Here is a 22,893-nt window from a genome sequence, read left to right as displayed (position 1 = left end):
GCCGGTAAACCTTTGACTTAGTGCTAATTTCTCGGATTTTCTCGTTGTGGTAGTTTCGTGAGACGTATGGGGGAGGAAATAATTCGTTATCCGACTCTTCCCGGAACGTAATGTCACCGAATTTCGATAGTAAACCACTCCGTGATGCACAATGCCTCTCTTGTAGCGTCTAAAACAAGAGTTTGTCAAGAACCTCTTTACAATAGCTGCGCACTAAACATAGAAGCTGATTACTGTTTGAAAAGAAGTTAATGCTGCCGGTAACAATACATAATATTAATTATCATAAGCTACATATGTCACGATAGAGAACTTACATCAAACGACGGTAATGGGAAACTAACAGTTGCTAGGACAGTGATAGGATGCACCGAAAACCGATCTCAGAGTTAGCTCATATGATTTCAGAAAAACAGCCAACCTTAAGAACATTGTCCTCATTATCCTATTTGACTGCAGATACAATTTTTCGGACTACGTTTTCTGTTTTGCAGCCGCTACTATCACATTAGCCTAGTCTATAAAATCGACAAAAGAAAATTAACAGGTACAATTTTCAATCTTCTTCACAATACCGGGACAGTAAAAATGCAAGCGAAACAAGACTGTCGTTAAAGTGGAATAGAAATCACATAAATGATCAACGCTCATAGGCAGGCGTCTGTCAGAAATTATACAAACTTCAGGGGCGAATTTTTCATGTCACGCCGGCCGGAGTGGCCGAGCGGTTCTAGGCGCTACAGTCTGGAGCCACGCGACCGCTACGGTCGCAGGTTCGAATCCTGCCTCGGGCAGTCTAGGGGACTGATGACCTCAGAAGTTAAGTCCCATAGTGCTCAGAGCCATTTGAACCATTTTTTCATGTCAAAACAATAATTAAAGTCCCTATACAGATATACGAAAATCCGCCTGTTCCGTAATATAAGGAAAAGTACATTTATAAATTCTTCATCTCATTAACTCACAACAAAGATTGAAACTGTCCTATGCCCGCTTCTGCACACTCATACACTCGTCGGATCGTGAACTTCCTCATATTTTCAGTACCCCAGACGCTCTCCAGGTGTTTTTCAGGCTTCCAAGGGACACTGACGTGTTAAAAACTTCTGCTACACGAAAAAATTTGACTAAGTGGACTCAACGAAAGTTATGAGGTCGGAAGAACTTGCAGGCCATGGAAATGGTTGTACCCATCTAATTTCTCTCGTGTGTGTACCTCGTTTAATATATAAAGGATATGAAAACGGAGAAAATGTTCTGCTTACTTGTCGCATCAAACCTGCGTCAAACGTCGATCTTTCGACGAGATCCTCCATCATCTTCGTCAGGCTGTTGTCGTGGTGACCATTTATAGCTCGCAGGCGGCTTGCGATCACTCAAAGTACGTCTTCATTATGTCAAGCTTTGTCCATGTCTGCACCGGTGGGGAACGTAGACAATCCAACGCGTTACTCGCGTGTATTCTGAAAGTTGTAGCCGCTGTTCAATTTGAAGTTGTTCTCTCACATTCTAATTTTCATTGGTTCATTAATAATAGAACCCCAGTTTGTAGAAGCGTGGGGCAAAATTTTAGTTGCATCAAACATTCTTCTGAGATTCTTTGTGAAACTGTGATCAACAACTGCTGATTTCTCAAGTTTTCTGTTTTTAATTTACCTTTAGCATTCTGCACAGCGGTCGCTAACGGTGCGGATAGACTGACCGATGTAGCTACTTCCGACCTCACAAGGAACCTTGCAAATTTCAGGGACTCTGAGAGGCAGACTGTCGTTAAGCGCGAGCGACATCTCCAGCATCTCTATGTGTGGTCGGAAAATAGGTCTATATGCCTCCTCTTCCCAGGACATGCCTATTTTGCTAGATGTAGCATCGCAGAAAGGAAGAAGCGCAAGAGGCATATCATCACGTGACAGTTCAACATTTTCGCGTTTTAGTTTCTTGGAGCTGGCTAATTTTATATCCTGAACAACATAGCCATTCTTTCGAAACACGTTTTTTAGATTATTAATTTCGGAATCCGGGTAGCCTTCGCCATAAAGTGTTGTATCTCAATGCATGAACGTTTTTAAAACAGTCCTCTTCTGGACAGGGTGCGCTGAGAGAATACAAAGGAATGCACTGAATTGTTTACGTTCCTAAGACACCTCTGGCATCATCGCACACACATACACAATCTCTGGCAGCATGACATAATGATGAGTACGCCGACCAATCACAAGCCTTCTACATGTTATAAATGTTCACCACAGAATCAGCCACAAAAGCCAATTGTTCGTGACGAAGACGATGAAGGATTTCGCCAATAGCTCGAGGTTTTGCCCAGGTTCGACGTGGCAAGTAAACTGAGAATGTTTTATAGGGGGATGTCATCCCAAGAAAAGTGAGTCTCATGTGACTGACATGCGTTGCAGCTCCATCATGCATTTATTATAATCTTACACATATTTGCAGGGTCGCTTCCCGTAACAAGTTTAGAAGAGTGTTTTCATACAGTGCTGAAAGAACATATTGACCTACCAGACAGCCACCTGCCATAACAGCGCATTCATTGACCTTAAACGGCTGTCTAATGTGAATTTTACCATAAAACCCAGCATCCTTCTACAGATATTACGTGTATAATTTTGCTGCATCATTTGTCCCAAATGTTGACTCGTCTGTAGAAAAAACAGAATGTACAAACAGATTGGCAGTTTGTAAAATGAACCATCAGAACTTCTTTCTCGGTCGGTTTAGCAAGCATAGGACACTAGATACAGCGATAATAAATGGAAATGTGAACTGCTTGTGAAGTATTCCCCAGCGTGCCAGCAAGAGATGTATGAATGGTGCCTAGCATCACTAAGTCAGCCTGCTTCCATTATGATCAGCTGTTAGAGCAAATCTATGCCTTCCTTGATCCACCATTTACCATGTTATGGGTCCTGTCAGCAATGCGACGATAACAATAGCGTAGATTGGATGACTTGGCTCTCTTAACGACCAGTACTATTCGTGCGGCCGCATTACTGTTACAAAGATGAAACGACCAAGGCGGATCCAAATGAAATGTTTATAAATAAATTAAAAACATTTATCTGTCCCTAAAATCTGTGAAACCACCTGTCACGGAATATCGAATCCTGCTCTCATGTTCTCCGGTTGACGGCTTTACAAGTGTTCTCAGCTTAGACCATGTCTCTGCTTCGATTCGAAAATCGGTAGAAAGCTAGCAGTGATTTATTTATCCGGTCACTTACATACCTAAACAGTCAGACCGTGGAAACTATACGGGCTGAAATAGAATCCGGGGACCTTTGATCTCTGAACGTCAAAGCGACAGTAACTACGCAGAGTCACGAAATTTACAGAACGCGCCGGTCTCTTATTTTCCTCTTCGACTGAATACGGAATTGCAGGTGATGCAGGAGAAAGTATCCGAAGGTCAGTGACAAAGGAGACACAGAGCGAAGGTGTGGGCAGAAACTGATAGCGCAATTCTACAAATTTTGAAAATTTTAGCGTTGTGGCGAAACAGAATACGATTTTTTTTATAAAACACCAAAAACTGCTACAAAACTTTATCTATCTGCAGAAGTTCCCACTATTTCGTCATCACGCGTTTGAACAGATATGTCCTACACGTAAATTACTTGTAAATGTGTTATACATGTTGTTAATGGAGCATAATATATTTTACAATACTGGACATGTGGTACATATCATTTTATGCCACATGACGGCGAAAGAGCCGGAACTAAGAGCCGGAACTATATGCAGCAAAATAAAATTGTATTGCAGCTTTTTGGTGGTACATATAATAACCTTTTTCAAAGACGTGGAAGACACATAAAGAAGAATATGTTTTTTTATGTTTAATGCGTTGGAGAACCTGAAAATGAAGTTTAAATTTATTGATTGGATATTTATGGTATAAAACTTACAACAAAACCTAAAAATAAGTAATACTTTAAGAGGGTCTCTCTCTGGCTCGTCTTTGGTACTATGTTAATTTTCACCGTCCAGAAAGTATCGCTTAATATGACAACGCTCCTTTCCCTCACGTTCAGTTGCTGTTGCTCTAGAATTCAAATATCCTAGTGAAAACGCTTACCATGTTAAGAAAAAAACTTGTAAGTGGTCATCACGTAGTCATATTTACGTGTGAGTACGAAATAACTCGTTCCGTATCATTACGATTATCGTACAAAAGATTCATGGAACATAAAACTAACCAACTAACAAAATAATTAACTAACCAAGCACCCATGACAACATCACAGTTTCGCAGGATGAAATCCAGGTGTGATTAGAAGCAGAGCATTTATAGTGGGATCTATTGCTTTTTTTCCTTCATCTCGACTCCTTTATTTATAGACAGAACCTTGCAGAAGTAACAGTCCTTAGTATAATCGGGTGTCTGCCTCCACATTATCGACAGTTTCGATGGCATACTACTACTTTTTCGTTTATCCATATATTGGGGAAGGACGAACACACAATACAGGATAAATGTAGTGTACCCATTTTTTTATCCTGGACACTTATCTTACAGCCAAAAGCCAAGAAATGGCGTTTCATTTTTAATAGAAGGCATTAACTGAACACATTCTGAAAGCAAATGTCTTCTCACCGCAAATTTAGCAGACGTTATCTGCAGCATTAAGACATTTTTTTTGCGAAGCGTACAAGCATCACTACTTTATCACAACAGTTCTTAAAAACAGAAACCTTTAGCTCAAAATCACTAATCACTTGCTGAACACGTGCAGAGAATGTACCCGATCTAGTCATGATGCTGTGCTGTGAGATATACGCTTCTGGAAATTGAAATAAGAACACCGTGAATTCATTGTCCCAGGAAGGGGAAACTTTATTGACACATTCCTGGGGTCAGATACATCACATGATCACACTGACAGAACCACAGGCACATAGACACAGGCAACAGAGCATGCACAATGTCGGCACTAGTACAGTGTATATCCACCTTTCGCAGCAATGCAGGCTGCTATTCTCCCATGGAGACGATCGTAGAGATGCTGGATGTAGTCCTGTGGAACGGCTTGCCATGCCATTTCCACCTGGCGCCTCAGTTGGACCAGCGTTCGTGCTGGACGTGCAGACCGCGTGAGACGACGCTTCATCCAGTCCCAAACATGCTCAATGGGGGACAGATCCGGAGATCTTGCTGGCCAGGGTAGTTGACTTACACCTTCTAGAGCACGTTGGGTGGCACGGGATACATGCGGACGTGCATTGTCCTGTTGGAACAGCAAGTTCCCTTGCCGGTCTAGGAATGGTAGAACGATGGGTTCGATGACGGTTTGGATGTACCGTGCACTATTCAGTGTCCCCTCGACGATCACCAGTGGTGTACGGCCAGTGTAGGAGATCGCTCCCCACACCATGATGCCGGGTGTTGGCCCTGTGTGCCTCGGTCGTATGCAGTCCTTATTGTGGCGCTCACCTGCACGGCGCCAAACACGCATACGACCATCATTGGCACCAAGGCAGAAGCGACTCTCATCTCTGAAGACGACACGTCTCCATTCGTCCCTCCATTCACGCCTGTCGCGACACCACTGGAGGCGGGCTGCACGATGTTGGGGCGTGAGCGGAAGACGGCCTAACGGTGTGCGGGACCGTAGCCCAGCTTCATGGAGACGGTTGCGAATGGTCCTCGCCGATACCCCAGGAGCAACAGTGTCCCTAATTTGCTGGGAAGTGGCGGTGCGGTCCCCTACGGCACTGCGTAGGATCCTACGGTCTTGGCGTGCATCCGTGCGTCGCTGCGGTCCGGTCCCAGGTCGACGGGCACGTGCACCTTCCGCCGACCACTGGCGACAACATCGATGTACTGTGGAGACCTCACGCCCCACGTGTTGAGCAATTCGGCGGTACGTCCACCCGGCCTCCCGCATGCCCACTATACGCCCTCGCTCAAAGTCCGTCAACTGCACATACGGTTCACGTCCACGCTGTCGCGGCATGCTACCAGTGTTAAAGACTGCGATGGAGCTCCGTATGCCACGGCAAACTGGCTGACACTGACGGCGGCGGTGCACAAATGCTGCGCAGCTAGCGCCATTCGACGGCCAACACCGCGGTTCCTGGTGTGTCCGCTGTGCCGTGCGTGTGATCATTGCTTGTACAGCCCTCTCGCAGTGTCCGGAGCAAGTATGGTGGGTCTGACACACCGGTGTCAATGTGTTCTTTTTTCCATTTCCAGGAGTGTATATTCTAGTAGTGCTGCCAAAGGAGGATTTGCGAAGCCCGAAATTTAGTGAAATAAAAGTAGCCCTAATTATACGTAACCATTGTGATTCGAAAATTTTACCTAATGGTTAAATTTTAGTGTCGGTTTAGAATTCAGTGGTGCCAAATTAACAATGTAACAATGTAACTCATTTCATGACATAACATGTTGCGTGTTGAACACCGTAATCGTTCTAATTCAGTATGTAGCCATTCAGCCAGATATATGGAATACGAGAATAATACACGCACTAAAACGGAAACAGAATATTTCATATTACTGAACTTTATTAGAAGTAATAGAAGGCATATTTTGTTTGAAATGAGGATATAATTAAGGAGAAGCTGGGAATTATAAGCAATCAGTTCTTGTCCAGTCGAAAATATGTTCATGACAGACAGGATCCATGTAAGTAACAACTACAAAAAGTAGAAGAAAGTATTGAGACATCTTCCTAAAGTAGTTTCAAAGTACACTGGAGAAGCTTAACACTATTCCGCTAAAATGAGTCTCTTCTACATCTTGGCAGCCAAAAAGTTAATGAAGGGGACAATGGAACATCGTGTTTATATCTTTTAGAAAGAATCGAATGGCTCTAAGCACTATGGGACTTAACATCTGAGGTCATCAGTCCCCTAGACTTAGAACTACTTAAACCTAACTAACCTAAGGGCATCACACACATCCATGCCCCAGGCAGGATTCTAGCCTGCGACCGTAGCAGCAGCGCCGTTCCGGACTGAATAGCCTAGAACCGCGCTGCCACAGCGGCCAGCTAGAAAGATTCGGCTTAGATATCAATTTAATTCTGAATTTTCCTATGTTCAGCAGTATTCTGTATAATGAAATAATTTCTCAGTGTTCTTTGTCCACACACTGAGGTTCTAATTAGAAAGCAGTCACTAGGTGAATTGAGAGAGAATGAGAAAAGAAAAGGTTTCCTTGAGCTTTCTATGGTGTAAATCGGTTTTCTATATGATTTAATGCAAATTTAGTAGTTTAGCTCAGTTATTTAGGTGGAAAAGCAGTAATCGATCATTTCGAAGAGCGAAATTTGGTGGTCTGACTTTCTTTTTCTTTTTTAATGCCCTGTTATGCTTACTCTCTCTGACGTTAGTACGAGTATGTGAAAAATTCTCAAGCCTCTCTGCGTTACGGATTTATAACACGATTACAGCAAACGTGATTCAACTGACCAGGCAACACGTTACCATTGATCCATGGTCCAAAGTCGATGATCCCGTGCACGTGCCAGTTATAATTGACGATGACGTTGGGTGAACATATGAACCCGTAGGGGTCTTCTGCTGCGAAGCTCCACGTTCAACAGTGTGTAGTAAACTGTGTGCTCCGAAACGCTTGTGCTTACATCAGCACTGTACTCTGTCGTCACATCTGACTCTTAATCGCCGACTACCCCGCTTTACAGACCGGGCAGCCCTCCGACCTCCACGTTCTAAGATGTGGACGTTCTGCACCTTGTCATCTACTCGTGGTTTCACCGTTCTTCAAGCACGACCCATAGATGCTCAGAACAGCAGTACGCCATTTCCGAGCTGCTACATCCGAGACGTTAGGCTGTGACAAAGTGCTCTTTGTGAAAGCCGCTTACGCCACGGGATTTCCCCATTTGCGTCCCATGTCGCTGCTACAATGATTCCGTGTTAGTCTCCGTTCCAGTTACGAGATGTGTGGGACAAGTAATGAGACGGACAACACTGCGAGCGACCTGGCAAAGCTGTGTTGTTCCGTAGAGCGGTGTGTTCATCCCTAACAGATGCTCAGTCCGAGTTTCAGGTATGTATAGCCGTCACATGATTTTTGACAGTGCCATCAGTAAGTTGTGGTTTTCTTGTGTGGCACCAAAATGGAACTGGGGAATTTACATCAACGTTATGCAACCAAGTTTTGTGTAGAGTTTGGGGGATCCGAGAGTGTGACCTTCGAAAAGTTGAAACTGGCCTGTGAGGAACATTCCTTATCAAGGGTACGAGTTTTTCGCTGGCACAAATCATTTTTGGAAGCCCGAAAACATGTTGAAGATGAAACTCGCTCAGGGAGACCAACTTCAAAAACCGAAAAAGACGTCGAGCGTGTGCATGCTCTTATGAGTAAGGACCGTGGTTGACCTGTTAAACACTCACCGTACATGAAATTTTGACCAAACTTTTGCACAGGCGAATGGTTTGTGCCAAAATGGTGCCGAAAAACCTTAACACTGAGCTGAAGGAGAACCGAAGAAACGTTTGCGTCGATCTTCTTGAGAGGTTTGCCAGCAACCACGAATGATTCAGTTGTGTGATCACAGATGATGAATCCTAGATTTTTGAATATGATCCTGAGACGGCAAAGCGGCGAAGTGAGAGGTTGCACACTGAGACACCTCTTCGACCGAAAGAAGCTCGAATAAGCAATCAAAGATCAAAGCAATGCTGATTTACTTTTTCGGCAGTAGGGGTATCGTGCATAAAGAATTTGTTGCTACAGGACAAACTGTGAACCAAGTGTTTTACAAAGATGTCCTTGAAAGGCGCAGGAAAAGAGTGACACTGCAGATAACCGGATGCTGCGTCACGACAACGCCCCATTTCTCACGGCCACTTCCATAAGGGAATTTTTCACCTCAAAAGGCATTCCTGTTGTTCTCGAGCCCCCATATTAACCTGGTGTGAGTCCTTGTGAATTTCTTCTTTTCCCGAAACTTAAAAATGTCTTAAAACGATGTCATTTTGCAGCTCTCAAGAACATTCAAAAGAACGTGACCGATACGTTAAAGGCCCCACCGTCCGAAGACTTTCGGCGCTGCTGCTAAGACTGAAAACGACTTCGCCGGTGTACAGGAGCCGAAAGGAACTGCTTTGAAGGGGACAGTATTCTTGTACGTAAACAATAAAAACTTTGGTAGATAAAAAATAAAAGCTTTCGTAGATAAAAATGTCTCATTACTTTTCTCACACACCTCGCGTGCACTTTCCTTACAGAGTAACGCGTCCACCACGCGTCATTCAATCTTGCGACCGATCGAGCTAGCGCAGCGGTCAGCACACTGGACTCGCATTCGGGAAGACGACGGTTCAAATCCTCATCCGGCCATCCTGTTTTAGGTTTTCCGTTATTTCCCGAAATTTCTCCAGTCGGAATGTTTCCTTGGACGGGGCACGGACAGTTTCTTCTCTTTCCTTGAAACAATCCGATATTCTCTTTCCCTGAAACAATCCGATATTGTACTCCACCTCTATGTGTAGGTTAGTTACGATCAACAGCGAGGTTATCAGCGCTACATCTGTAATGGTCTCTATATCGATAAGACGTTAAACCCTATTCTCCTTCCCTACCTTCATTCAATCTTCCGGTGGTCATTGATCAAAATGTTTTGGCTCCTCAGTGTACATCTGCACACATATATTCACTTTCCAATGAATATGAAGCAGACGTGTAGTGCAAAGCGATCCACTTTTCCCAATTGTTACAATGGAAAGAAATATACAACTTTCACGATTCTCTTTCAGTCAGCCTCTTATGCATAGCCTCTAGACAACTGTCAGTTAATGTCATTATAAAATAAACTTTCATAATTGCAAAACTTCAGAAATAACTACTTCAGCTACAGTTTTATAACTACTATAGTTCCATCAACGTCAAAGGCGCAAACTTATGCCGTAGTGACAGCAACGAAGCGATATCATATGGACATCAGAGCCACGTGATGTAACCTGACGATGGCAATAAAATCGAAACAGGCCTATTGTAATAGAAAATATAAGCGAACACAGCAGCGTCTTTGTCTCATAGCATAATACATGATGTCCTTATATGAAATATGCGACTCAGCGGACCCAGACGTTCACAGAATTCCTAAATAAATAAAAAGTATTAAATGTGAACGGTGAGCAATTACTTAACTCATTAAAGTAAACATTACTAATTTTGAAAAATTGTCTAGCAAATTAATCAACTTAATGTACCAACCTGGAGTCTCGCTACTTAATCAGAGTACAGTCATCTTTCAATATGCAATTCAGTATTTAGCAGCAGATGTTACATTTCCCATGTGGTATAGTGCTATTAACAGAGACAGAATGACGCCTACCATTCTACGGAGCTATCAGTCACTGCGCGCAAACGAGGATATACATCTTCATAACTTCTGCTGCTACGCGGATCCATTACACTCCGTTGCTCACATTACGGCTACCACTTCAACTACCAAGGCATAGCAACCACAGGCGGCTTCCCTGTCTGACCGCCAAGAACCGGGTGGGAGAGGGTCGAACCCAGATGTTGCACATAGCGTGCTTTTGAGGAATACCATGAAGGAATGCCTCGAATTTTTTCTTTCATAACAGTTACAGGGCTATCACTGACAGTCACTGCATTCCTTGTCCGCCCCGATAGCTGCGTGGTCAGCGTGACGGATTTCCGTCCTACGGGCCCGGTTTCGATTCCCGGCTGGGTCGGAGATTTTCTCCGCTCAGGGACTGGCTGTTGTCTTCATCATTTCATCCCCTTCCGGCGTGCAGGTCGCCCAATGTGGCGTCGAATGTAATAAGACCTGCACCAAGGCGGCCGGACCTGCCCCGCAAGAGGCCTCCCGGCCAATGACACCAAACGCTCATTTCCATTTCCACTGCATTCCTTGGACGCTTGCCTTAATTGTGACTTTTGATCTAACACGGGATATTAGCCCATGGCGTGCCTATGGAATATGTCTGGCGCTAACGTTCCTTCCGTTACCTGCCAGATGCCTGCTTTGGAAACTTTTCCATTAACAGACCGAGCGAGGTGGCGCAGTCGTTAGCACACTGGACTCGCATTCGGGAGGACGACGGTTCAGTCCCGCGTCCGGCCATCCTGATTTAGGTTTTCCGTGATGTCCCTAAATCGCTTCAGGCAAATGCCGGGATGGTTCCTTAGAAAGGGCACGGCCGATTTCCTTCTCCATCCTTCCCTAATCCGAGCTTGTGCTCCGTCTCTAATGACCTCGTTGTCGACGGGACGTTAAACAGTAATCTCCTCCTCCTCCTCCATTAACAGTATGAACCGATTATCTCTGCGTAGACTGTAACTACACACATACACACACACTCTGATCGGAATTTTATTACGCCTTAGTGTCACTATCACTTCATTTCTGGAACTTGTATGCCCATTTCAGTTGCCAAGAATGGTGTGACACAGGTTAGCTGGGGAGGGGAGTGGTAAGGTACTGGCTACTGGTCGATAAATAGCAATCGCATTGTATAAATAATATCTATCAAACAATGAAAAATTTCTCTTATGAAGACAATCACACTAACCCGTGGAAACAATACTGACTAGGGGCAGACCATCGACCTTGAAGTCCATCAAAGACTACAATGCATGAATATTCCAAAGCCACCATGGAGAAAGACACGACTTTACTTAGACTGAATCAAAGATATAATATAACTAAACGTGATGTATGGCACCTTTAAGAAAAAAGAAACCGAAGTTCACTTAAACAGAATCCCAAGATATAATATTGCTTAGACCTGCTAATTAAAAAAAAAACAGAAAATTACGCCATTTTACTGCATAGCTTCTTATCTTTGAAGTGGACATCTTATTTTGTGCTTAGGCTATTAGCTAATTTTACCCCTTGGGCATTTTCAAGTTACCTCTGTGACAATGAAAACCTGTAGCCACGTAACATCTTGAAACTTCCTGGCAGATTAAAACTGTGTGCCCGACCGAGACTCGAACTCGGGACCTTTGCCTTTCGCGGGAAAGTGCTCTGCCATCTGAGCTACCGAAGCACGACTCACGCCCGGTCCTCACAGCTTTACGAGATACTGACAGAAGTAAAGCTGTGAGGACCGGGCGTGAGTCGTGCTTCGGTAGCTCAGATGGTAGAGCACTTGCCCGCGAAAGGCAAAGGTCCCGAGTTCGAGTCTCGGTCGGGCACACAGTTTTAATCTGCCAGGAAGTGTCATATCAGCGCACACTCCGCTGCAGAGTGAAAATTTCATTACGTAACATCTTACTATAGTGAATCATGGACAATGGGAAAACAGGAACAAAAGAGAATCTGAGCCTTTCAGATATGGTGCTGCAGAAGTGTTGAAAATCAGGTGAATTATACTGTAGGAAATGAGAAGGTTCTTCAGAGAATCGCCGAAGAAAGAACATACAGAAACACTGACAAGGAGGAGGGACAGGATGATAGGATGTATTAAGGCATCAGGGAATAAATTCCACGGTAGTAGAGGAGCTGTAGAGGAAAACAGAGATTGTAATACATTCAGCAAATACTTGAGAGCATAGGTTGCAAGTTCTACTCTGAGATGGAAAGCTGACAACAGGAAAAAAGTTAGTGGCTGGCCGTGTCAAACCACTCAGAAGACTGATGATTCAGGGAAGACAAAAAAAAAATCTTGGTGGTTCATGCATAACTATTAGATTTGTGAATTCCCCATGTGAAATGAGAAAATACAACCCTGATATGAGTTTTGTTACTGTGCCATTGTACACAACATAAAAATACTTTAGTTGCTCATCTGAAGTAAAACTACATATGGTAAGATCTTACAATCAATTAAAGTGAACCTTCTCGTAAAAAGACGTCTCCTTGCTACATGCTTATTTGGTTTCTGTGTACCAACGTGTACAGCTTTAATTAATTCACTATTAAAGGACCATGAAACAAACGTTAAGCTCACAAAATCGGAACGAGTGGCTTCAACGGGAGGGAGCAAACTTGATAGCGGAAGAATAATACGATAAAGTCTGCAAGTCATCGCGAAGCCGTTATCAGCACAGCAATGAATGGGTCGCGGCTTATAAAGGCATTTTGGCAGCTAGGTGGCAGGCTAGATGAATCGTTAGAAGCGCCGCCTATCCTGAATTGCCTTGCCCCGCAACATCTTTGACTCGATAAGTTATCGTCGCTGGTGGATCGACGTCGTTATCGAGACGAATTATGAGTTGCGTATCAGATTGTGATGCTATTAGTGAAATGGAGTTGGTTTTTAATAAAAGTCACGGATTTGGCGAGGTGCAGTTGAAGGTAATAAAGTGTAGTTTTTTCTGTGGAAACTGTAGGTGTGATGTTCTCATGTATCTTTGGCTGTATTGACATTTAATGGTTATCCTGTTTTGATTTAGTGTAGGTTGTTGGCGTAAGTACATAAGAACCAGCTGGAAGTGGTACGTTGACTGTTAGCAGGCCAATCATTGGATCTACGAATCTTCCTGAATAGTTAGGTATCTCCAGGACATAAACCATATTTTTGAGACCAGTGACAAGATTAACCCTCTCCAGCACTTCAAAGCGATAATGGAGACCTTTATTTAAACTGGTTTTGATACTGCAGCAGTGCAGAAAACTGATTTCATTCCTCCAGTAAATGTTTCTAGTTAATCTATTGAGCAATACATAGCTTAATTTGCATGGCGCGACATACCTCACTAAGAGTCCGTGAATTCTGTCCGTGTCCGCGAGTGAGATTTCACAAGCCACCGTGATCTTCTCTGAGGATGACTTAGGGACTCTCCTGCGTTATTGTCCATTCACTTAACCTAGTGACAGTCTGTATCATCTTGTGCCAATACTGTTTTGTTCTGTTGACTGAAAAGTAAAAAACTTAATCTCACAGTGAAGTCAGTGGGACGCGTACTAGTGTTCTCTTTTCTACAAGTGTTGTAGCGGTACACCAGTTGCACTAATATCTTCTGTTATCCGCCTAATAATTTATAATTGACATTTAAGTAAGCCGCATCAGCTTCTGCTGTGTAAAAGAAAATGTGATTAAGTAACAAATGATAGTTTAAAAAATGCGAGTGGTTGCTTTAGGAGGAATACCCGAATGAGTACCATGAGCGCACCCATGGCAACATGACCTTCGATAGGCAAAGAGAGATTTCTTAGAATCTTTGGTCCTGACTCCTCCTCAACTACCATCCGTCTTACACACACACACACACACACACACACATGCGCGCGCGCAACACTAAACATCTACAAGACACTTCACGCATTTCGTGCTTTGATATGTCACGCCCTTCATCGTTGCTGACGAGTGTACCATGTGTTGTGGTGTTGCAGGCGGCCCTGGCAGCGGTAAGGTGACGCACTGTGACACGCTGATGCAGGAGAAGCGCGGCATCACGCACATCAACATGACGGACCTGCTGCAGCAGTACGCCATTGGTAACGGTGAGACGCACGCGGCCTAGCCCTACTCTACTGTAACGTCCCCTGCACCGTGTCCGTGTTACAGACCTGTCACAGCAGCACGCCATTGATAATGGTGAGACACCTGTTGCTTAGCCCTACTCTGTTGCACGCCTCCATCTGTAACGCCCTCTACACTGGTCACGGATGTACTACTGCTGTATTTAATTGGGAATGGTGAGACATATTTGTCCCAGTCCTACTATACAACGTCCGTGCTCTGTAACATGCCCTGCCTGTGTTACAGACTTACCACATGTGTAAGACAATGATTACCGGAAGTCAAACGTGCCCTATCCCTACTCCAATGCATCCCTGTCTGACTAGTGTCGCTTGCAATACGTTACGGATATGCTACAGTTGTACGCCGTCGGTAGTGGTGAGACACACTCAGCCTACCCGTATTATAATGCAGCCACGTCTCTGTAGTGCCTTCTGTACTGGTTCCGGACCTATTACAGAACTATGACATCGGTTATAGTGAGACACATGCAGGCTAGCCTTACTCACTACATCCCTACTCCTATAACAACCCCTGCACTGTGTTATGGACATGCTACAGCATACACCATTGCGAACGGTGTGACGTACGTGATCTAGCGCTGTTCTACACTATGTCACTATAACTTCCCGAACATCGCGTTACAGACCTGCTACAACCGTACACCATTGGTAACGATGAAATGCACATGGCTTAGCCATAATCTACTGATGCTTTGTTTCCCTAGCATCCACTGCGCTGTGTTACAGAACTAGTACAGGAGGATGGTATTGGTAACTGTAAGAGTCACGTGTCCTAGGCCTCCTACAGTGCACCCCTCTCTCTACAGCGTTCCCTGCACTGTGTTATAGACCTGCTGTAGCATTGGTAATGATGAGACACATATACATTAGTCCTAATGTACCTCACCTCTGTCTCTGTAACGTTCCCTGAACTGTGTTACAGACCAGATACCATAGTACGCCATTGTTAACGGTGCGAAACACATGGCCTAGTCCCATTGTGCTGTACTCTCGCCTCTGTAACGTCCTCAGCAATGCGTCATGTTGCAGCTGTAAGACGTAGCTTAACCTTACTCCATTGTACCCCTGTCTCTGTAATGTCCTCTCATTGTGTTACATATCTAATACAGCAATACGTCACTGCTAATGGTAAGACACACACGCCCTCGCCCTATTCTACTGCACCCTGTCTGTGTTGCGTGCCCTACGCTTTTTATGCTCCTGCCACAGCAGCACGCCATTGGTAACAGTGAGACACACACAGCCAAGCCCTATGTACTGCACCTCCGCCTCTAGAACTTACCCATACTGTGTTGCGGGCTCAAAACTGATGTAACACAGCGAAGGATGGACTCTACAAAGTGTTGGACTTGTTCTGGAGAGATAATATTGCATAAATCTTTCAGTGTTATCTACAATTTTTCTTGTGCAGTTGATGCTGAGCCCACCAAGCATGCATAGGTATTGACGACATGCGAGATGCGAGATCAAACTGTAGTCGTGAATTCACAGGAGTGTTCGTGGAAACACGTGCGTGCTGCAGCAACATGTGACATTATCCTCTTGAAACATGGATTCTCCATTGGGATTCTCTAATGCTAGAAAAGGGTGCAGGTGGTCTGCAAGAATGTTCACATCTGTGAATGGTCCTTCCAGCGAGACATTTGGGCCTTATTATGACCATGTTAACACAGCCCAGTTCCTAAATGAGCCATCTTCTAAGTGGGCGCATCTTGTTGGCATACAGGATCCGTATGCCACACTCTTACATACTTATCAGCTCGATACAATTGAAAATGTTTTACATAGAACTATTTTATACAGCGCCCCTGACCATGACCCAGTGAAGATGTTCGCGGGACCTGCCATACGTTGAGTTCTGTGTCGAGGTCTCAACGAGACGGTGTTGACTGCTGAAGCATATGTCTCTGTACAGTCCTGCTAGAAATGGGTTTCTCACGCACCACATTAAAATCGATGGCGATGTAACTCAGAATGAACCATTACCGGCCTCGTGTGGCTCTGTGGAATCGACGTGACGTCTGTTCGCTTGTACGGTATTTCAGAAGTGTGGAAACATTTATTCTGTAGTAATGGAGCAGGATCCTGGACACAGTTGACCTCGGAAACCGGAATGTTTGTGTAATCTCCGATATGCTATGACCCATATGACTTGCCTCGATCGTCACTCCACGTAATAAGTAAGCTATTTCGCGACATGCTGCCATTTTCTATAAGCTGACAGCAGTGACTCAACGATGACATGCCCTAAACTCAGTTTTGTTCTTGTGCTTTCCCTTTATTGGTTCAGTATCCGTTGTCCGTATTATACATCAAGAAAGAAGTGAGGAGTTTATTTCGTGTTCTGTATTCTGAAAGGATTGAAGCCGCGGAGATAATTCACAGAAAGCAGCTGCAATATGGTGGCAGCTATCTCAATAAACGAAAAAAATTACGAGCGGGAAGATTGCTTTAAAAGTTTATGTGTATGTTTGGTGAGGAACTTTAGGGTTGGCCATTCTCTCTGGAAACGGACAGGAAGATTGATACAGCTGGGCGAATGATTTGCAGTGATGAGCACGCCAGAAATGATGCTCTTACGCACGAGATGAACATCAGCTGTGTTTCAGTATTTGTAATCGTCCATGGATCTCTAAACTATCACAAAGTTTGTGCTCGTTTGGTACAACGTCAACTGACAACCGCAAACAGGAACGTCTGGAAATGTCGAAATCGCATTAAAGGGGTTTCTAAGAGGAATTTGAAGACTTTCTCAGCTGCAAAGCAATCGTTGATGAGACGTAGGTCCATCATTTCGAATCAGAAAGGAAGTGGCGGAATACTCGTAATACTGTCTGGAAACAACAATCCTCGCCTTCAGCAGCAAAGTTCAAAAACCAAGCTTCTGCAAGAGAGTTGACGTGAGGAGTGTTTTGGAATATGAAATATTCGTTATCGATTTATAACCCCCCTAAATCTCAAATAATGAACACTGATAGCTACTGCGAGGCACTACGAGATATGATACCCATGATCAAAACGAAGAGGGGAGATGTGATTGATTAATGAGAAGCACGCCCTTATGCAGATGGGAATGGAATCCAGGACATCCAGAATCTAGGTTCTGAGCTGCCTGAGCACTCAGCGTATAGTCCTGAACAGCCATAACTGATTCTCGCCGTTTTGATATGATGAAAAACAGCAGCTTAATGAATCAAAATTGTCATCGGATGACAAAGTTGTGGAGGCGGTGCACGCCAGAAAGCTTCTTGCAGGACAGAATTAATTTTTGCTCGTTAGGAACTACGCCGAATGACGGCCAAACACAAACGACACCCTTTGCAAAAGTCGAAATCACATTCAGGGCGTCTCTCTATCGTTGGGAAATATGCAAGGTGTACTAGAAATGTTGCGACAACCTTCGATGGCTTGTAGAAGGTATCTTGAGGAACAAATCGAAGATAGGAACCCGTGTCGGGTAACGTCATCCATCGAGGCTAGAGGCGCCGGCCACTGCCCACTAGGCCACCCCTTCGGCAGTAATTGCGACTTTCTACGCTGACGGACAACAGGCAGAACGTCGCGCAAGTTTGTTTGTTTTTCAGTGATCGTGATTGATTGTCACGATCGCCAGTGGAGAAGATGGGGCTAGCTGCTGCGCAGAGGGGCCTAGTCTCTTATAAATGCGATGCTCTGTTGCCTCGGTGGGTGACGGTTTCTGACATGGGTTACCATCTGCAGTTTATCTTACTCCAAGAGCCCTTTAAAATCTCCAGTATATTTCGGTATACAGGAGAAAAATGAACTGTAAATCGAAACCTGTATCCAAAAGCATCATCTATAAACGCAACAGAGCATCGCATTCCTAGGAGTCAATGCCTAACTAAAAACCAAACTCCTCCCGAACAGGACATGAAGGCGCAAAGTTACCGACCGACCGCCGTGTCATCCTCAGACCACAGGCGTCACTGGATGCGGATTGGAGGGGCATGTGGTCAGCCCGCCGCGCTCTCGGCCATATGCCGGTTTCCGAGACCAGAGCCGCTACTTCTCAGTCAAGTAGCTCCTCAGTTTGCCTCACAAGGGCTGAGCGCACCCCGAAAGCACTTAACTTGTGTGATCTGACGGGAACCGGTGTTACCACTGCGGCAAGGCCGTTGGCACAATTCCTGTCTACGCAGCAGGTAGCTCCATCTTTTCCACTGGCGATCGTGGCAATCAGTCGCGATCACTGAATAACAAACAATAGCCGGCCGAAGTGGCCGTGCGGTTAAAGGCGCTGCAGTCTGGAACCGCAAGACCGCTACGGTCGCAGGTTCGAATCCTGCCTCGGGCATGGATGTTTGTGTTGTCCTTAGGTTAGTTAGGTTTAACTAGTTCTAAGTTCTAGGGGACTAATGACCACGGCAGTTGAGTCCCATAGTGCTCAGAGCCATTTTTGAACAAACAACAAAGAGAGACATTCCACCCACGATCCGTGAGCGTACAGAGTCACACTCGCTGCCTAAGGGGTGGCCTAGCGACAGGGGCCGGCTCCTATAACTTCAACGCTGTGTAGCGTCGTCGGATGACGTTATCGGATCCGGGTTCCTGTCCTTGATTTGTTCCTCAAGACACCCCCTACAACCCCTCGAAGTTTGTCGCAACATTTCTGGGCCACTCTGTGATGCGCGATTGGTGGAGCAAATACAAAGATATTGAAGGAAACTATGTAGAGAAACGATGTTACTTGCAACGTACCTTTTCCAATGAATAGTTTCTTTTTAAACATCCTGTGATTTACAGCGATAAATAAGCACTTTTACAATTACATTATGGACTGCTTATTAAACGTAAATACAATCTAAAATACCAGATCATTGTATACGAAAATAAAGTCCTTAGCAAAGTAGACGAAGCAGAAGTAACTGACACTTGAAGTTCCAGAAGTTCACAGTCTACCAAAGATTGGCCGCACGATTAGTGACATGGCGAGATACACCTGATATGACGCGAACAACTCCCACTAGCGCTCCTCACGACCTATGCCACTGCACCCCAAATACACAGAGAAATGTTTACGTATTTTAATATTTTTTGTGGGATCTGAAATTTAAAAACCTCTCTCACACCGGCCTGATTTAGCTTCACTGATGAGGATAGTAAAAAACATGCGTATATTAAGGGAATTTTCATTCACAAAGCAGGCTTATCACATTCACACTCAATACTGTTCTATCCTGATTAAATTGAGCTTAACTTAAATTCCATAAGGCAGTGAAGCAATTTCGAAATCTCGATGCGACGAAAATTGTCAGTCGATCTCCTGAAAACATTTGTAATAATTATTAACTTTCGGTGATCACATGGGGAAGACCGGAGATCTGCTGGTAAGACTGTGTTAGCCTATTTATTGAAAGTAATGAACTGGATATCTTGAGCATACAAAACGGCAGGTTCGTCCAATGTAAATCAGACGTTCCCCACTGATCCCGTGCAACACAGCGTAGTAAGCAGACACTGTCAATAATAATCAGTTAAATAATACGCGAATACACTTACTTTAGTTTAGTTCATGTATTAAATTCCTTCTCATTCAGAATCTCATCAAGATGACGACTAGCTCAACAATACATACATATACGTCTTCGTTCTTTCACGGCTAATCCGCAAGATCTCAATCATTCTTTTCATAAGAGAAAACATAGATAGCAGAGAAGCTATTCCATGGAGTAAATGCACGCTCCAAGGAATAATAGGGCTTGAAATTACTTTGCATTGATCATCATCGTATATTAAAGTTTAGGAATCGGTAAGATAAGAGATATTTCGAGATATGTACTGAGTTATATAATTTATAAAAATTTCTGAAAATATCTCGGAGAGACCGCTGCAAGAGACATTACAGTATGATAACCTGTAATGCAGCTCTGCTCTTGAGGTCATCCTGTGGCAGTAGAGCAGGGCGATACGACGTGTTCAGCAGAGCCCAACAGAACGGGATCATGTCTTAAACAGAGACCAGTGTCGGTGGCAGTGAGAAGCAGCTGCCACAGTGACGACGTGGGTGTCCAACAGAACTCACTTTCGTTGTCTTTCCGGCCGTTTTTATTGCATTTTTTGTACTATTCAGCCGACCGATTCGCGCGGCAGCAATTACGTGGTACTTCACGACACTTGTGGCGGAGCTTCTAAACCTACAATATCCAAGATCTCTGCAATCTTTGTGTCTTTGTACATCTATGACAAAGAAAACGGTCAAGATATGCGTAGAGGTTCAAGGAGATTATGTAGATAGATTATGACATCTTGGGTTGTCGGGTGTTCTGCCGGATATCAGCGTCGTACTTGCACGATATTTCGGTCACGTAGCTCGTAACCTTCATCAGGTGCGACCTGAGACTGCTCCTCGAGTGGACCTGGTCCAGTATTTATGCCTATGGCCTTCCCCCTCCACCAACGGCTGCAGGCGCTTCCTCTGTGATCCGCGCCAATTCCCTGCGACCTGCTGGAGCGTTGCTGCTCCGTTTTCCGTCCGCTGCGGTTCTAGGTGTTCCCTCTGCGGTCCACGCCCACTAAACCCGCTCCTGGGGGTTTCATCTACGGTCTGGGGTCGTAGCAAAGTTGAGACCCTTGCTGAGTACCTTTAAGGTTGTATCATCAAACTGTATGCCACTCAGATTCGTCACAGTTTATGGAGAGTTTTGAGGAGAGGGCATTGGAGACAGCCACATTTAAACCCACATCCTTCTTTAGGTATGTGGATGACACCTTCGTGATCTGGCCACATGGGATGGACAGGCTCAATGAGTTTCTTGAACATCTTAACTCATGCCGCCCTAATATCAAGTTCACCATGGAACTGGAGAAGAATGGCCAGCTGCCATTTCTGGATGTACTAGTCCAGAGGAAAGCAGATGGATCAATTGGCCACAGTGTGTACCGAAAACCAACACACACTGATTTATATCTGCAGGCCAGCAGCTGTCACCACCCTGCACAGAAGAATGGGGTTCTGAAGACTTTGGTCCACAGAGCACGTGCCCTGTCAGACCAAGAGAATCTACCTATAGAGATAGAACGTCTCAAAACAGTTTTCTCCAAGAATGGATACACGGACAGACAAATTGAGAGGGCACTCCAACCAGCCACTATACCACAAGTTCCTGAAGAAGACCAAGATGAAGCAAAGAAGGTGGCATATCTGCCCTATGCTGGCTCTATTTCTGCCAGAATCAGTAGGATCCTCCGTAAACACAATATCAAGTGTGTTTTCTGTCCATCCAACAAGATCGGGGGACTGCTGGGGAGTGTCAAAGACGACCTGGGGTTACGAAAACCAGGGATTTACAATATATCTTGTCAATCTGGCATGTCCTACATTGGCCAGACGACAAGAACTGTGGAGATCAGGTGCAAAGAACATCAGAGGCACACTAGATTAAGACAAGTGACTAAGTCAGCCATTGCTGAACACGGTCTAGAACTAGATCATGCCATGAAGTATGAGGATACCAACATTCTAGCACAAACACCCAGATTTTGGGACAGTGTTATAAGAGAATCGATAGAAATTAAAATGGCTGACGATCTTATGAACCGTGACACAGGGTACCAGCTAAGCAGAGCCTGGGATCTGGCTCTGGAATTGTTAAAGGAGCAACGGGCCCAGCTGCAACACTACACAAACAGAAGAACCAGCGACATGGAGATGGAAAACGAGCCCCTGACGGACTGCCAGGCGCACCAGACCGAAGATGGAACACCCAGAAGTGGGACTGGTGGGCGCGGACCGCAGAGGGAACATCCAGAGCCGCAGCGGACGAAAAACGGAGCGGCAACTCTCCAACAGGTCGTGGTGAGCGGGCGCGGACCGTAGGGGGGACGCTTGGTACCCCAGACCGTAGATGAAACCCCCAGGAGCGGGTTTGGTGGGCGCGGACCGCAGAGGGAACACCTAGAACCGCAGCGGACGGAAAACGGAGCAGCAACGCTCCAGCAGGTCGCAGGGAATGGGTGCGGACCACAGAGGAAGCGCCTGCAGCCGTTGGTGGAGGGGGAAGGCCATAGGCATAAATACTGGACCAGGTCCACTCGAGGAGCAGTCTCAGGTCGCACCTGATGAAGGTTACGAGCTACGTGACCGAAATATTGTGCAAGTACGACGCTGATATCCGGCAGAACACCCGACAACCTAAGATGTCATTAGATCGCCGGGAAAGCCTGAAGAGATAGATAGTTTATGTTGCTTGTAATGTTGCTTTCCTAACTGAAACTTTCTTTTTAAGAAATTGACTTTACTTTTCGACTGTCTCTGTTTCATGTCCTTCGACTTTTTGAACTGCCATGGTTACTGTGTAAGCTGTATATAACTCTATGCTCCGTTTGTTTTCATCCCCGCTACCTTCAGATTTTCAGAGAGCATATACCAGTAAAAACTGTCAAAGATATTGCCAATATATCCGCATCGACCACGATG

At 44.9% G+C, this 22,893-nt stretch overlaps 1 protein-coding gene across 1 annotated transcript in view; it reads left to right on the top strand.

Moving 5' to 3' along the window:
• Positions 1-22,893, top strand: part of LOC126262334 (adenylate kinase isoenzyme 5) — a 483,860-nt gene that overhangs the window by 220,042 nt on the left and 240,925 nt on the right. The window contains exon 3 of the mRNA XM_049958893.1: positions 14,304-14,414. Within this exon, the coding sequence (XP_049814850.1) occupies positions 14,304-14,414 (111 nt within the window). The remainder of the gene's footprint in view (positions 1-14,303; positions 14,415-22,893) is intronic.

This window comes from Schistocerca nitens, chromosome 6 (genome assembly GCF_023898315.1).
Source record: "Schistocerca nitens isolate TAMUIC-IGC-003100 chromosome 6, iqSchNite1.1, whole genome shotgun sequence".
Classification (NCBI taxonomy): Eukaryota; Metazoa; Arthropoda; class Insecta; order Orthoptera; family Acrididae; genus Schistocerca; species Schistocerca nitens.
Note: the sequence above shows the minus strand (reverse complement) of the source record. Positions and strands in the feature narration are given on the sequence as shown.